At 40.3% G+C, this 13,561-nt stretch overlaps 1 protein-coding gene across 1 annotated transcript in view; it reads left to right on the top strand.

Annotated features, from left to right (window-relative positions):
- LOC139724895 (leucine-rich repeat and guanylate kinase domain-containing protein-like) overlaps nt 1–12,846 on the top strand; it is a 14,424-nt gene extending 1,578 nt beyond the window's left edge. Inside the window, exons 3-17 of the mRNA XM_071636018.1 lie at nt 2,203–2,310; nt 2,973–3,054; nt 3,692–3,792; nt 4,474–4,555; nt 5,274–5,398; nt 5,795–5,938; nt 6,430–6,597; nt 7,066–7,172; nt 8,783–8,902; nt 9,395–9,485; nt 9,942–10,055; nt 10,682–10,883; nt 11,261–11,589; nt 11,885–11,973; nt 12,534–12,846. Coding sequence (XP_071492119.1) covers nt 2,203–2,310; nt 2,973–3,054; nt 3,692–3,792; nt 4,474–4,555; nt 5,274–5,398; nt 5,795–5,938; nt 6,430–6,597; nt 7,066–7,172; nt 8,783–8,902; nt 9,395–9,485; nt 9,942–10,055; nt 10,682–10,883; nt 11,261–11,589; nt 11,885–11,973; nt 12,534–12,846 — 2,175 coding nt within the window. The remainder of the gene's footprint in view (nt 1–2,202; nt 2,311–2,972; nt 3,055–3,691; nt 3,793–4,473; nt 4,556–5,273; nt 5,399–5,794; nt 5,939–6,429; nt 6,598–7,065; nt 7,173–8,782; nt 8,903–9,394; nt 9,486–9,941; nt 10,056–10,681; nt 10,884–11,260; nt 11,590–11,884; nt 11,974–12,533) is intronic.
- Nucleotides 12,847–13,561: the final 715 nt, after the last annotated feature.

Below are 13,561 nucleotides of genomic sequence, written 5' to 3'. Positions count from 1 at the left end.
TGAAATTTTGTCCTTGATTAAAACCATTAACAGTTAATGATCTGTGAATTTTTGCGTTTCCCACACATCCTCATCAACAACGGTGAAACTCAAAGCCAATTAGCAATACATTCTTATGTGCTCTGCGCGCAATGCAGTGTGTACTAGACTTTAAGCGTTCTGTGTGCCAAAACTACGCGGTCGGTTTAAAAAAGGGTGGTCGAATCTTAGACGATGTGTAGTAGAGCTACCATACTGTAACTAGTGTAAGTCAAAGTGTAACGTAAACGTTAGGGTACCCATGGACACGGGCATCGGCGCCATCGCCCTGGGTCCAATTATACCTTTTTATCTATGTGAATATGTACATTCCATTACACCAAATTGCACCAAAATCGCAGGAACTACTTAATAGCTTATTTCCAATCACTTACGTAAATTTGAACCAAATCGGTAAACAAAAACTGAGATTACAGTGAGACTGAGAGAGTATTGACATGGTTGATATCAATTATCTAGTCTATTATCAATGTCGCCTTTCAAAAGTGTTGCTCAACACGCAAACAACTCTCTCTTCATGCTCTTTGCGAGCGATCAGCAGTGCGGCGTACGCTGTCTGCACTTTATACTTGATATTTACATGATGAAGCAATGCCTTGGGCAGCTCACACAGGAAGCTATAGATCTACTGGGATGATACATATAGGTGAAGTGAGCCGTCGGAAGGAGTGTCACGATGTGCAGAAATGGTGGTGCACAATCTGCAACTTACGCAAGCTGAAGTAGTTTATCTACCATAAAGCTAATGTCATCATGATCATGCCACGTATTCACAAAAACCTTCTCCAACCAAGGTTCGACCTCCCATGCCAAAATTTGACCGTGCGCAAAAGCAAAGGTTTTACATTTTATGTAGCCAGCAGGTGAGTTTTGGACAGTGTTCGGGTCGAATTATGGGTGGCTTGCTTTGATATAGGATACAGACAATTTGAACCTGAATCACATGGTAATGCAAACAAATATGGAAAGCAATTTTTTTTTTCTCTCTCTCATTTCATACCCTACAATTTACTAAGACAGGCATTCAAAAATGGTGGTGGATATTCATGTATTTCGTGCCACATTGTTGAGCTGTTGCATGCATTGTCTTCAAATGTCAAATGTGAGATCCTAGTTTGCAACCAAAAGATACGGTATACCGTAGTTATGGGTAAACTCGGCCCCTTGTATTAGATGTCATACATGTAGGGGCGAAGTTTACCCATTAGGCCAAGTATATCCACAAATACATTACCTTAGGGTGTGTTCGAGTGATCTCCCAAAGCAAACTGTACCATACCATACCCGCGCTAGAGGAGCACTCGAACGCTCCTAAAGTGTAAATGTACACGTATGTACATGTACCGTACTGAACCGAGCCAAAAGTGGGCCATTTCCCGATGTACTCTAAAACGGTACCAAAAGCGTACCAAAAGTTTGCATGTGAGAATGCGCATAACATGCACATAGTGTACGTTATAATGCAGACTTGCAAAGAGTTCATTCTCTTTGTTTGGGACATCTGTTAGTAGTTTAAGCAGGCCAGGTGAATGACCCTCTTGCAACAAAATGCATGACCCCCTCTAAAAATAACTCTTAAGGTACACTTTCTCAATAAAGCACTCGAACGCTTCAAATCTGGCACAGTTCAGTACGGTACGCTTTGGTTCACTTTAGAGCACTTGAATGCACCATTACTTTCTCCAATTAAAAAAAACAAACAAAGAATCTAGACACTTCAATAAATCTTCCAAGATCTCTGAATTGCTTTTTGATTCAGAATTTTAATATTTGTTTGTGCTTCTCTCAGGTTATCAGAGGCGGATACAGGAATTCTGAAAAGGGGGGCACCAAAAATATTTCTGGTGCCACTTCCGGACTTCATTGGCTCACAAGCAAAAAAAAAAAAACAGAAAGAAAGAAAGAAAAAGGCTTTAGCACAATCTTTGGCTGCCACTACAATCGGCTGACAAAGATGGTTTCTTCTAAAATTAAAGGGAGGGGGGGATGCCCGCACCCCTTTCATTTTTCCTTTTTATTTCTGTTGTTTAAAAAACAAATAGAAGGGCGCGCCTGGGGCACCCCCTCTGGATCCGCTTATGGTTATGTAATGCAGTCCCAGTGTACACTAAAGTGTCAGTGCATTATTATCATAGCGTTGTATTTCTTTCATTGTCTTACCAGCCCTGCCCAGATGGAGTTCTGAATCCAAGAGCTATTGCAGCAGGTCTTGCTAATCTGGGGAGATCAGCGGATGGATCTCAGCTCACTTTTCTCAGTCTCACCCTACCTGTGAGTAAACATATGTGCATTATTTCAATCAACAATTTCAAGTTATCTAAATTTTTATTTGGAATTAAATCACAGTTTCCAATTAATGATTTGATCAAGACTGAATTTAGTTTGTATGTAGATATCAATGTACATGTATGCTTTGTTCAAGAGTCACTTTTTAGGCAATGTTTTCTTTTGACTGATAAGAGGATTAGAAGTAATTCATTTTGAACAAGTCGTAGTTAAACACTGAGGCTGAAATTGCTACATTAGTTCCAGACAAAAAAGCGAAAACCAAAATAAAATATAATACATGTCACATGAAGTAACATGACTTGATAACTGTTCTTGCCAGAAGCTTGGTCATCATAAAAGCAGGTTAATCCTGCACTAGCTCCTTTATAGCATTGGTTTTCTCTTGCAATTATATGACAGCCTGAACCTTTCCTTTGCCTAACAAGTAATATCCAAAATAGTCTTAAGTACTTATGGATGACTTTATGAGTATTAAAAGCCAAAAGCTTTCTTTCAACATCAAAAACTGTGCATAATGTGACTTGATATCTTTGAATCATTAGATAGTCATTAGTTGCCAAATTACTAATATCTGTCTTCCTAAAATTAGATGATTACAAAAATAATCACCTAACTATTTTGCTCCTCTTTTAACTTTTATCCAGGGGTATAACCTGCAGGACATCAATATCCTTGAGTCCTATGTTCATATTCAAAAGGTAGAGTTGCCATATAACAGGATTACAGGTAAGCAATCTTTTTGGGTTTGGTATGTTTTTAGATAGGAAAGAGACAACCATTGTTTGTACGTGCCTCGAATTGAATTGTACAAAATTCTGTTGATGTGATTTCTTTTCTGTTTTTTTCACTGTGTTTGGAATAATAGTACATGTATGTTGATATTGCTTGCCTCTACATCTCATTTAATGCCTGAATATATTTTTTTACAAAGGAGTCATCTGAATGCATCCACACAAGGGATGCATGTACATGTATTTTCAATTGAATACAGGTAGCTACAAAACTTGTGTGTTTCTTTAAAACCTGTTGAGGACAAGTCCTAAGTATACTCAAGCAGGTGTATGGGAAATGCGTATTGTAGCAAAATCAGTCCGTCCTCAACGGGTTAAGGTCCTCAACCACAGATATCATTCATGTATTCTGCTGCTTCATCTACAAACCTAGACCAACAAACCGCTGGTAACCCATACTGTTACATTCTTTGAACTGAATTGGTTAAGAAATTCATCAAATAATTAAGTCATATTATGGAAAGTGAGACAGTACTTGTCCATATCTAGACCATCAAATTGTTTATGACACAGTAGAAAACAGAGATTTTGCAACATTTTGTACATCAAATGGTCATTGTCTTTTATTTCAGATTTGAATGTTCTAGGCAATATGCCTTACTTAGTCCAGCTTGATGCCTCACACAATGAAATCACAAACCTCTTGGACTTCAAACCACCGCTCAACCTACAGGTAAGAGCAAGAATGCACTTGCATTGGTATTTGCATATCTACCCATATTATTTTACAAAGATAGTTTGTTACTAACCTAGCTACTTTGTAGATCATCTATTACAAATGGCATGGACTTGAAGTCCTGAAGATTTTGTAACATTGGTATAGCTATGATAAATGATAGTTGTATTTACACTAGCACCTCTGCCAAGTGCTTTGACATCAGTGTGTTTAAAAAGTATTGCATAACACTTTTGCATAACAACAGAGTGCAATAACCTTATTCCTCTCTCTAACACAATTGCAGAACAGAAAGTTTCTGCATGATGATAGTGCTATTAATTGTTTTGCTTTGATATGAGTTAGCCAGAAATGTATACTGTCTGTAGATCCCTATTTACTATAATATTCCCACCATGACAATGATGTGGCACCCACTATACAGTTTGTGTAGAAGATTGGTCACATCACACATACAATGTAGATAGAGAGGACCACGTATCATTATCAAATACCTATTAAATTGATTGGTAGTTAGGTGTTTAAAGCTCCTAATACAAAAGCCATGCAAGTACTTATAGGAATATTTTATGTATGTACATTTGTATATCTGCAAAACATGATTGATATTTGTGTGTATAATGTGGTGCTGTTACTTCAAAGACTGTAACCATTTCTCGGCATGCTTGTGTCATATAGGAGGTGGATATGTCTTTCAACAAGATCAGCGAGATGGGAGACCTCTCAGCTCATCATGCCCTCACCAAACTCATCTTGGACAGTATCCTTTATTCATCTCATAGTATGACTTATGCCAAAGCTTTAACCAGAGTCAGTAGCTGGAGAGGGAGTTTCACAAAACTGAATAAAGTGTTCTATCTTAACATTAAATACAAACCTAACCACATGCTTGCAAGAAGCAAAGTACGATTGTATTTATAAAGCATGAGCTCAGGGTACAATGTATTAATTCAAAAAAGATGAGTAGATAGATCATAAATTGCAGGTCATATTTCAGTATCAGATCATCAATTTTTCTTTTGGTCACTTGTCAACTCAAGAGAGGATACATGAAAACCTGTGTATAAAATGAAGAGAGTTAGAAACAACAGCTCAGGAGAAGTTTCATAAGGGCTGATCTGTACAAAGGAGGGAGACTGTTGGATGACAAGATTCTGTGAAGAGAAAGAAGATTAAGAAGGAGAAGAAGGAGAACTCATCATTTGTGTCATACCAACATTTCATTTATTACATCCCTGTAACCAGGGAGATGAGACGTCTCACCTCCCTGCTGTAAGCCTGTAACCATGCTCATTTGTTCGTAATCACTATATCGTGTTCTTGGAAAAGTGGCAAATTAAGCATGTGGCTCAACTGGTTGTTGCAAGTAATAATACATTGGCTTTTAGTGTAGTACACAATCTCCAGACTTTCTTGATGACAGTCATACCAGACTTGGTATCTTGCTGACTCCCTTCCTTGACTCCCAACCTTGTCAGACAACAACATATCGGCCATCACTGGCCTGGAGACTTGCCGCTGTCTGCAGCACCTTAGTCTGGCCCACAACAAGATCTCTTGCATTGAGCGACTGGACCACCTCCCTCTCAGATTCATCAACCTGGTAATGGGCGAAATTTGATGCTGTAGAAGATATAGTCAAGAAGCATCTTCATTCCATACATCAGGGATGTGTTAATCCCACAGTAATCTTTTATTGTTGTTGTTGTTGTTTGGATATAGCTATTTTATGCATCATATGAGCAATAGTAAGTCGTACCAAGTGTATGTACATGAAGGTCAATGCTACGACATTAGCAGTTGTTTAGTGATCATATCCTCAACATAGTAGAAACACTTTTCTCATATAAGCAAACAGTGATGGAATATGTTTGCAAGTGGACATACTAGTACTTATATACTCCTTTTTTCCTCCCTTTTTTTTGAGTTTTCTGTTCATACTCCTGAGCAATAACAGATTATCTGAGTTTTAAACCTGTGGTTCTTTTATTTTATTCAGAGATGTAATGAGATCAGTGTGATCGAGAACCTGGACAGTCTGACCAGACTCCAGCACCTGGACTTGTCAGGGAACAGCATCAGTGGACTCGAGGGACTCCAGAACTGTGTCCTCCTCGAGACTCTTGACTTGGAAAATAATCAGGTGGGACACCAATCAACAACTTAGATTAACTGCTTTAGGGAGTATAGTGTTCATTAACCCTTTATATGCCCAGACACTCAACTCAATTTGCCAAACTCTTTCATCAGCATTCAGTACCGGTAATCCCTACAAACTTGTCCTCGCTGTGAAGGTAGCATGTTCACTCAGGTGTAACAGTGTGCCACAATCTAACAGGAAGGCCATGGTGACACAATGTGGATTAGGGGGATTAGATTATCTCTATTCTTTTACAATGAGTTTCCAGACATCTGTGCCAATCATTGAACAAAGCACTCCAGCATGCATGCCAATGACCGAACTTAGAACAGTAAGGGTTGATGACGCATATTGATGACGCATATCTGAGGTCCTGAAAGGATATTGGCCCAACGATACAAGTTGATTATGATAGCTGAGATTGCAAGTGTATCAACTGACGTTTGATGTTTGTATTGACATTGCTTTGTGATGCCTGACATGCACTCGAACAGGTCGTGGACATCACTGACCTCCAGTACATCCAGGACCTGAGTCTGCTGCGGCACTTGACTCTGCTGAGGAACCCCATTCAGGACATCGAAGACTACCGGTTATCCCTTCTCTTCCGCATCCCACAGCTAGTGGAGCTGGACCGGCATAGAGTGGAGGTGGAGGAGAAGGTAACATGTCCACTCTTGGGTTGTAGCATTGCTGATCTGCTGTCACCTCTAGGCTATCATCTTGCATGACATTGTGTAAAATAATGTTAACCGAGGAGTACTCAACAGTATAATATGTGTAACACATGCCAATTGTTTTGTAACTCAAACTTGTTTGACGGAATGGTAAATGTGTTCATTGACCCAGATTTCTTGTGGCATTATGTAAAGTAGCTGCTTCCTTTGATTCTTTGGCAGGGATAGATCAAGCTCATTGCTTGTCTTGCATTGTATTAAGTGAAAATCTTGTAATATGTCACTTGTTTCCAACTTTCCCATTTGACAAATCAATACAAGCCATTCAGTTATTATGTATATCAAAACTCCATACACAATTATATACAAAGTATTACACTGTATAGGATTATTCCCACAAAGTATCGACAATCCAATGATCATGTATTTCTTCCCTCCTGTTCTGGTATCTAGGTGGCTGCAGTGAACCTGTTTGAGCCTCCCATTGATGTGATAGCCGCCCAGGACCACCGACGGGCCATCATCTACTCCTCCCTCAGACCGTCCAAGGTTCTGATGAGGTACAAAAACACACACTGATACCGTGTCTCTTACGGTCCTCTCCTGTTCATCACTTGTAACACATAGAGATAGATTCAAGGCTGTCAGTAGATAAACACACAAACAAACAAACCAAGTACAATGGAAAATGAAAGTGTAAGAAAGCAAACAGGATATATATATATGTATATGTGACCCGCTACAACAAAATGATCCTAAAGTCGGGCGAGGTCGATTATTTGAAAATTGCATGACAAAATTTCCTAATCTTTCTGCTTTAAATTGATATATAACTCATGTTATGAAGATAATCGGCTGCGGAGATGTTTAAAAGAGAGCATGTCGAGACGTCTGGGAAATCACTGTTTCGAAAAAAGCGCCCTGAAAGTTTTCCTTGCGACGCAATCGCGATCAAGGGACACGCAAGTTAGTTTTCACCTACGGACAATAGAAGGTAAACCCTAGCAACCCCCGAAATGCTCATTCAAGCACAGCATTGGCGGTCTCCTCACCGACCAATCAGTGACCAGGATGCCAGGAGAAGCGGCTGGGCATAGCGCACCCCGCCCGCATGCTCCAGTCGACTTGGCAGTGTGCGAGCTTCACACTTCGGTTAGCGGCAAGCAGCAAACTGACCAATGAGATCGCTCCAGTCGTTGTTAGGGGCGGAGCCTATCTGTGGCGCTCAATCTAAATTTTCGAAGCACTTTCTGCTGCATTGAAACGCCAAAAAACATGGCCCAGAAAAACGCTATTTTTTGGTCTTTCCTTTCATCATTTTGCTTCAAAATTTCGACAGATGATAGAAGACATGTCAGACTCCAATAATATGTCAAAATCAGAAAATCGTAAGTTTTGACCAATTATGATGCTCTTACTTCAAACTCGATTTTCACGGCTTCGACCGTGCGCGAATTTAGGACCTTTTTGTAGTAGCGGGTCACATATATACAAGGTACATCGGATTGACAGCACATTGTAGTGATGGCATGATACATAGGAGGGGACGCTTACAATATAGGGAGACAAAAACACATCTATTAGTGGGGGGGGGGGGGACAAGAAGGAAAACACAGTTGTTTAGAGAGAGGAAACCTGAATGTATTCAGGTTATATGAAGTTACACAATATAATTGTTTAATTACGTTTGTATTGAAAGACAATATGTTATATGCAGTGAGAAACAATGAGATATTAAACTCCCCTACCTATTTGCTCTTGACATCTACTACCGTTTAATGTAACTGAACAGCTTTCATATGAATTACCCATATTACAATAATTTCAGTTCTCATAAAACAAAGGAACCATTGTTCTTGTAATGTTTCATGTATTGGCGTATTGTGAACATTGTTTAGAGTAACCTTTAGTCCTGCAGAAGTGCTGAAAGTTTAAAGAAACAGGATGGGCCAAATATGAGTATGTTGAGTTTGTAGACTTGCAGCAGATTAAATATTTATCATGCACTGACACGATTTGCAATGGTTATGGGCTCAATGGTGCTACAGTAATCCTCTCACATGCACCTTTTCAAATGATCTACAATAATCCTCAATAGATTGAATCTTGGATGCAGCAAGTACATTTTTTATTTCGTTAAAATGACCCTCCTCATCTCACTTTCCTCTAGCACCCTACCCACCATTGAGACCCCCTACCCAGTGCTGGTCCTCGTCGGACCCAGGGGATCTGGGAAGCAGGTCCTGGCACAGAGGCTGGCCAAGGAGTTCTCAGAGTATTTCGGCCTCGGGTAAGAATTGTAACAGTTTTCTAAAGCCCAGTATTTGCTTTAGTTGTGCGTCTTATGTGCTAGTAAATTTTCAAAAAATTAGATCACGAAAACAGCAACTGCTGTGTGCGCGTTATCATCAAAAATGAATTGTTGTCACCTTTATTGGTGATTTTGTGTGTATAAAGATTTGCTCTTCAGAAGTATTCACTGCTTGTCAAGGTGAAGTAATACATCAAGGAATTACATTGTCTTGAATTCTTGCCACTTTTGTGATTCTCAGTTACAGATACAATTGTATGTATAACCTGTATTCACCATTGTTGAATGCCTCATGAAGTGGAATAAAATGGTAATGATCTGTCATGGAAGTTATTCATGATATGCTGTAAAGGTATGACCAGCCAGAGTCGAGGTTATATTCTGTGAATTAAATTGTGTGTATATCACGAAGTAGATTTTAATTTGCTCTTAAATATATATACCTTTTATGTACTTTTTCTGTCAATAAAGCCTTCTACACTCGACACGAGGAAAACAAACAGCTGGGGCCAAAGACTACCAGTGCGTGTCATCTGAGGAGTTTGAAGAACTTCTGCAAGAGGTATGTTTCAATGTTTACAACATGCTTGGAGTGTAAGGACTGAGGAGAAGACCACTTTAAGAAAAAGAATTTTGGCGTCTTGCTATAATGGAAAATGCTATGTTTATCCGTCTACTGTCTCATTTTTGTGCCAGTTAGAATCAGTCTTATGTCAGTCATTCTTTCAGTGTAACATTCTTGCTTAAAATAATTATTTTTTCTTTCCTTTTCTTTGTATAAAGCTCAGGAATGCATTTATTTTAACCTGTGGTCAAAATGAGTAATCTGTATTTTTTATGCAGTTGTTCATGAAAAACAAAGACATGTACCTTGGTATAAAAAACAGGTGACACACACTAAATTTATCTACATTTATTTTCATCAATGATTAAGTCCCATAGCCCATTAAAATGTGCTTGCTGTCAATTTAGAGACTTGTTTACTTTGAATGTGCAATCCTTTCTTGGTATTTTTTAGGGGGAATTCTTGCTAACATATCAAATCCTGGAACATCGCTTTGGCCTGAGTCTCCAAGCCATTGAATCAGTGGCTGAAACTGGTCTTGCCTGCATCCTCACCATGGAACTGGAGGTGATGAATACTGTTCTTTCTTACTGCAACAACTTCTGTTTTGCATTAGATGGCCAGGATTTTACTTCTCAGCTGATATCAGCCTATGCTGTTATTCATTTTTTTATGGTGCTTATTATAGTAAAATGTTCTTTTCAAGCCAATTATCGATTTGCAAACGTGATATTGCAGTTTAAGAAGTGAACGTAGGTGCCTATATTGTTAGAGATCATTATTCTGTCATACAGGTTTACAGTCCTTGTCTGTAAAGTATTCATCACATCACTGTGTTGCTCATTTGGAACTGCTTCACTGTTGACCTCGAAATAGCAATCCACAGAGTTCTTGCAACATTGCTTGTCTAACTCCAACACAGCGCTCAAGCAAATATCATCCGTAAAAAATGTTTGACATCAAATTTGACATCCTTTTACCTTCATTGACAGAGAGCAGTACAGAGGATTATTTTGTCATGCTGGTGGATGAAAGTTGTGGGCAGTGACTTGGGATTTGAACTCACAAGGAGAACTTTATTAAAGCAAGTGTTCAGCATCCAAACTGATGTGATACAGCAGCACCTGCTTATGCTGTGACATGGTTCACATGCACATGATTAATTCTAGTAACATGCTTTTTTTTTTGCACAGGGGGTGTTATCCATGAAGCTCACCCACTTCCAGCCCAGGTACATCCTGCTCCTGCCCCTGGACCGAGCCAAGCACGAGGAGCGGCTGCGGGCCGTTGGCAATCTCGATGCCTCCCAGATCCAGTACGCCCTGGACCGCACCAGCATCTACCAGCACACGCACCAGAACAAACCTGGCTTCTTCGACAGGAGTATTGACACCAGTGAGTATAGAGTGAACGTCATCCCGAGAGCTAGGGAGGAGAATGACATGATACTCTTTGAAATTTGGTGTTGTTTTGTAACTTGTTATTCCCTATGTAATACATTTAAAATCGTTTTGTCTCATTTACCATCAGGGGTTCATTTCAAAGCTGTTTTTTGTATAACTCACTGTAAGGCTCACATATATGTAATCCATCTACTCTGTAAAGGACCAAGTGAAAGAAGAAGTAATTAGTCTAGGGTTTAAACATGTTACAAAGGGACAGCAAAAAAACACCCATTTATGATTGCACACTTCCCTATCTCTTTGCACTATACCAAACAAAAATATTCATGTTTATCCTCCACACACGCTTGTACTCGATCCCCTCAACAGCCGACCTTGATAGTGCCTTCAAGCTGGTCCGAAACCTGGTCCTGTCCTACCTGGGCCTAGCTGTGCCGGAGAGCCCAGAACCCTCCAGCCAGGAGCAGGACGACTCCTCCCTCTACTCCCAGTCCCAGACGGGCTCCGCCCTGCCCTCCGACTCCCACTCCCCCTCCTTCTCCCAATCCACTGGCGGTGGAGGAAGGGTGCCGCAGAGCAGTGACAACCCTCCCTCACCTACCAACATCCGCACCTGGACCAAGCCGGTCATTGATCCACCCCCAAGACCCCTCAGCCAAAACTCCAAGAAGAGGCAGGAGGCAGCTATGACTGATATTGTAAGTTTTGCTAGTTTGCTTTTCTTTTCTTTCTTTTTTTTTCTCTCAAAGAGATTCTACTTTATCTTGGCAGCTATTCAAAAGTGCCTTGGGTTTGAACTATGGTTTATCGTCACTAAGCTCACATTCAAACGTGGGTAATCTTCTCTGTTCCTTTACTGCCATATATAATGGTTTATCATTTCATCATTCTTGATGTTGGCATCATTTGACCGAAATGTTGACACTGTTTGATCTTATCATGTTGGTTTGAGTGCTATCTTACTTCAAACTTCCCGTTGGCTGCTTACCACAGGAAAAGGTATCCTTTGAGAGAAGGAAGAGCGCTGCCAAGGAAGCTGCTTCCGGTATCACCCCCAAACCCCTGGACCAGCTCATCAACAAGTAAGTCTCTAGGCTAGGCTTCAGTCTGGGTTATTAATCATTTTTCTCTGTGTATTTACAGGAATGTCCATGGGAGTGTATTAACTCATTGCATTCTTGTTGTTTGTTTGTTTGTTTGTTTGTTTCCCCATACATCCTACATGTGTTGATGCCAGCAGTTAGAGACATATTTCCATCTTCCATTGTAGGTTACATTATGTGTTTAAGAAAATTAGGATAGTGATGGACTTCTTTGGTGGCACAAGTTGCTGGTTGTCAGATTTTGACCAGTAAATTAAACTTTTTTTTTTCTTTTAAATCACAAGTTGCTGGATATTCTCCACTCATTCTTTGAAATCTTTTTTTTTTTTTTTGACTTTGCAGCTAAAATGCCTATATTTTCCCATTCTGCACAGAACACAGAATATGATAATTTACAAGTATTTGAATCTCAGTAGTTTGGATGGCGTTCTGTTTCACCTATCATAAAAATCATCCCAAAGAAGTCATCAGTTTCCAACCCCTGTAAATTTGATATCAGGTATGACAATGACAAGCTTTATCTCTCATCATTTCTACAGGCCCCCAGCCACTGCTCCTGGTAATATGTTAGCAGGATTAGATGATGGCCCCACCCGGCCCAAGACGGTGCCCAACAGTGCGGTGCGCTACCTGGCTGGCAGCCCAGACTCCAGCGTCGCCTCCTCCCAGAGCGACTCCCGCATGTCCAGCCTGTCGGAGGCCCGCGGGATGTCTGCATCCCCAAGCGGCTCCCAAACCTCCTTTCGGATGGTTGGGGGCTCCGACGGTCACGCCTCCCGCCCAGAGAGTGTGGGCTCTCTCCCCGAGGACAGACCCGTGTTACCCCCCATCCAGTCTGACCCCTCATACTGATATCCTTGGTACAGGTCCTATGTCACCACACTGCACACATTCTTCCCGTTTTGTTCACACTGCTCCATTCGGATGGATTGACGCATGGGAGATCTGCTTGCATCAGTGTAAATGAAGAAGAGTAATTGAGCACTGCAATTGTTGTTGTTGTGTTTTTAATCACATTCACATTCCAGCTGAGCCACACTTCTGCAGCTCTTAAAAAAACTGTAGAGTTTCTTGGCAGTAAGTCCATTCAGAATCTGCATGTTCTCACTGTAGTTCAAGAGGGTTTAAGTTTTCCCTTCCGGAACACATGCCTTGATTATAGTTATGCAATAGCATGAAACGCTTATACACAAGCTTTCAAAATACTGAAGAAAACGTTGTCAATGCTGTTGGACAACCAGGCCATACTTGAAGTAGCATTGACGAAGCATGCAATTCTTCAATCAAATGGTTTAGACCTCATCATATTTGAAAATGCAGAGATTTTTATGACTGTGTGCTCTTGTTATTTGAATCATGGTGTTGCTCTTAAAATGATTTGTACAGCTTGCCCTTCATCAGATAGTATCATCAGTGCTTCTGCGAGTGACAGGCAGAGTGGTGGCATGCAGATTACCTATTTATATTTATTGACTAGCCATTAAGATGATTTTACATTGTAAGTGTAAGGAAAGAATAGCATTTTGCCCTTTGCATACCTATCCAGAGTGATCTCAAAGGATCATTA

This window comes from Diadema antillarum, unplaced genomic scaffold (genome assembly GCF_040938485.1).
Source record: "Diadema antillarum isolate AM-2024a unplaced genomic scaffold, OU_Dant_1.0 seq00000002_RagTag, whole genome shotgun sequence".
In the NCBI taxonomy this organism is placed as follows: Eukaryota; Metazoa; Echinodermata; class Echinoidea; order Diadematoida; family Diadematidae; genus Diadema; species Diadema antillarum.
Note: the sequence above shows the minus strand (reverse complement) of the source record. Positions and strands in the feature narration are given on the sequence as shown.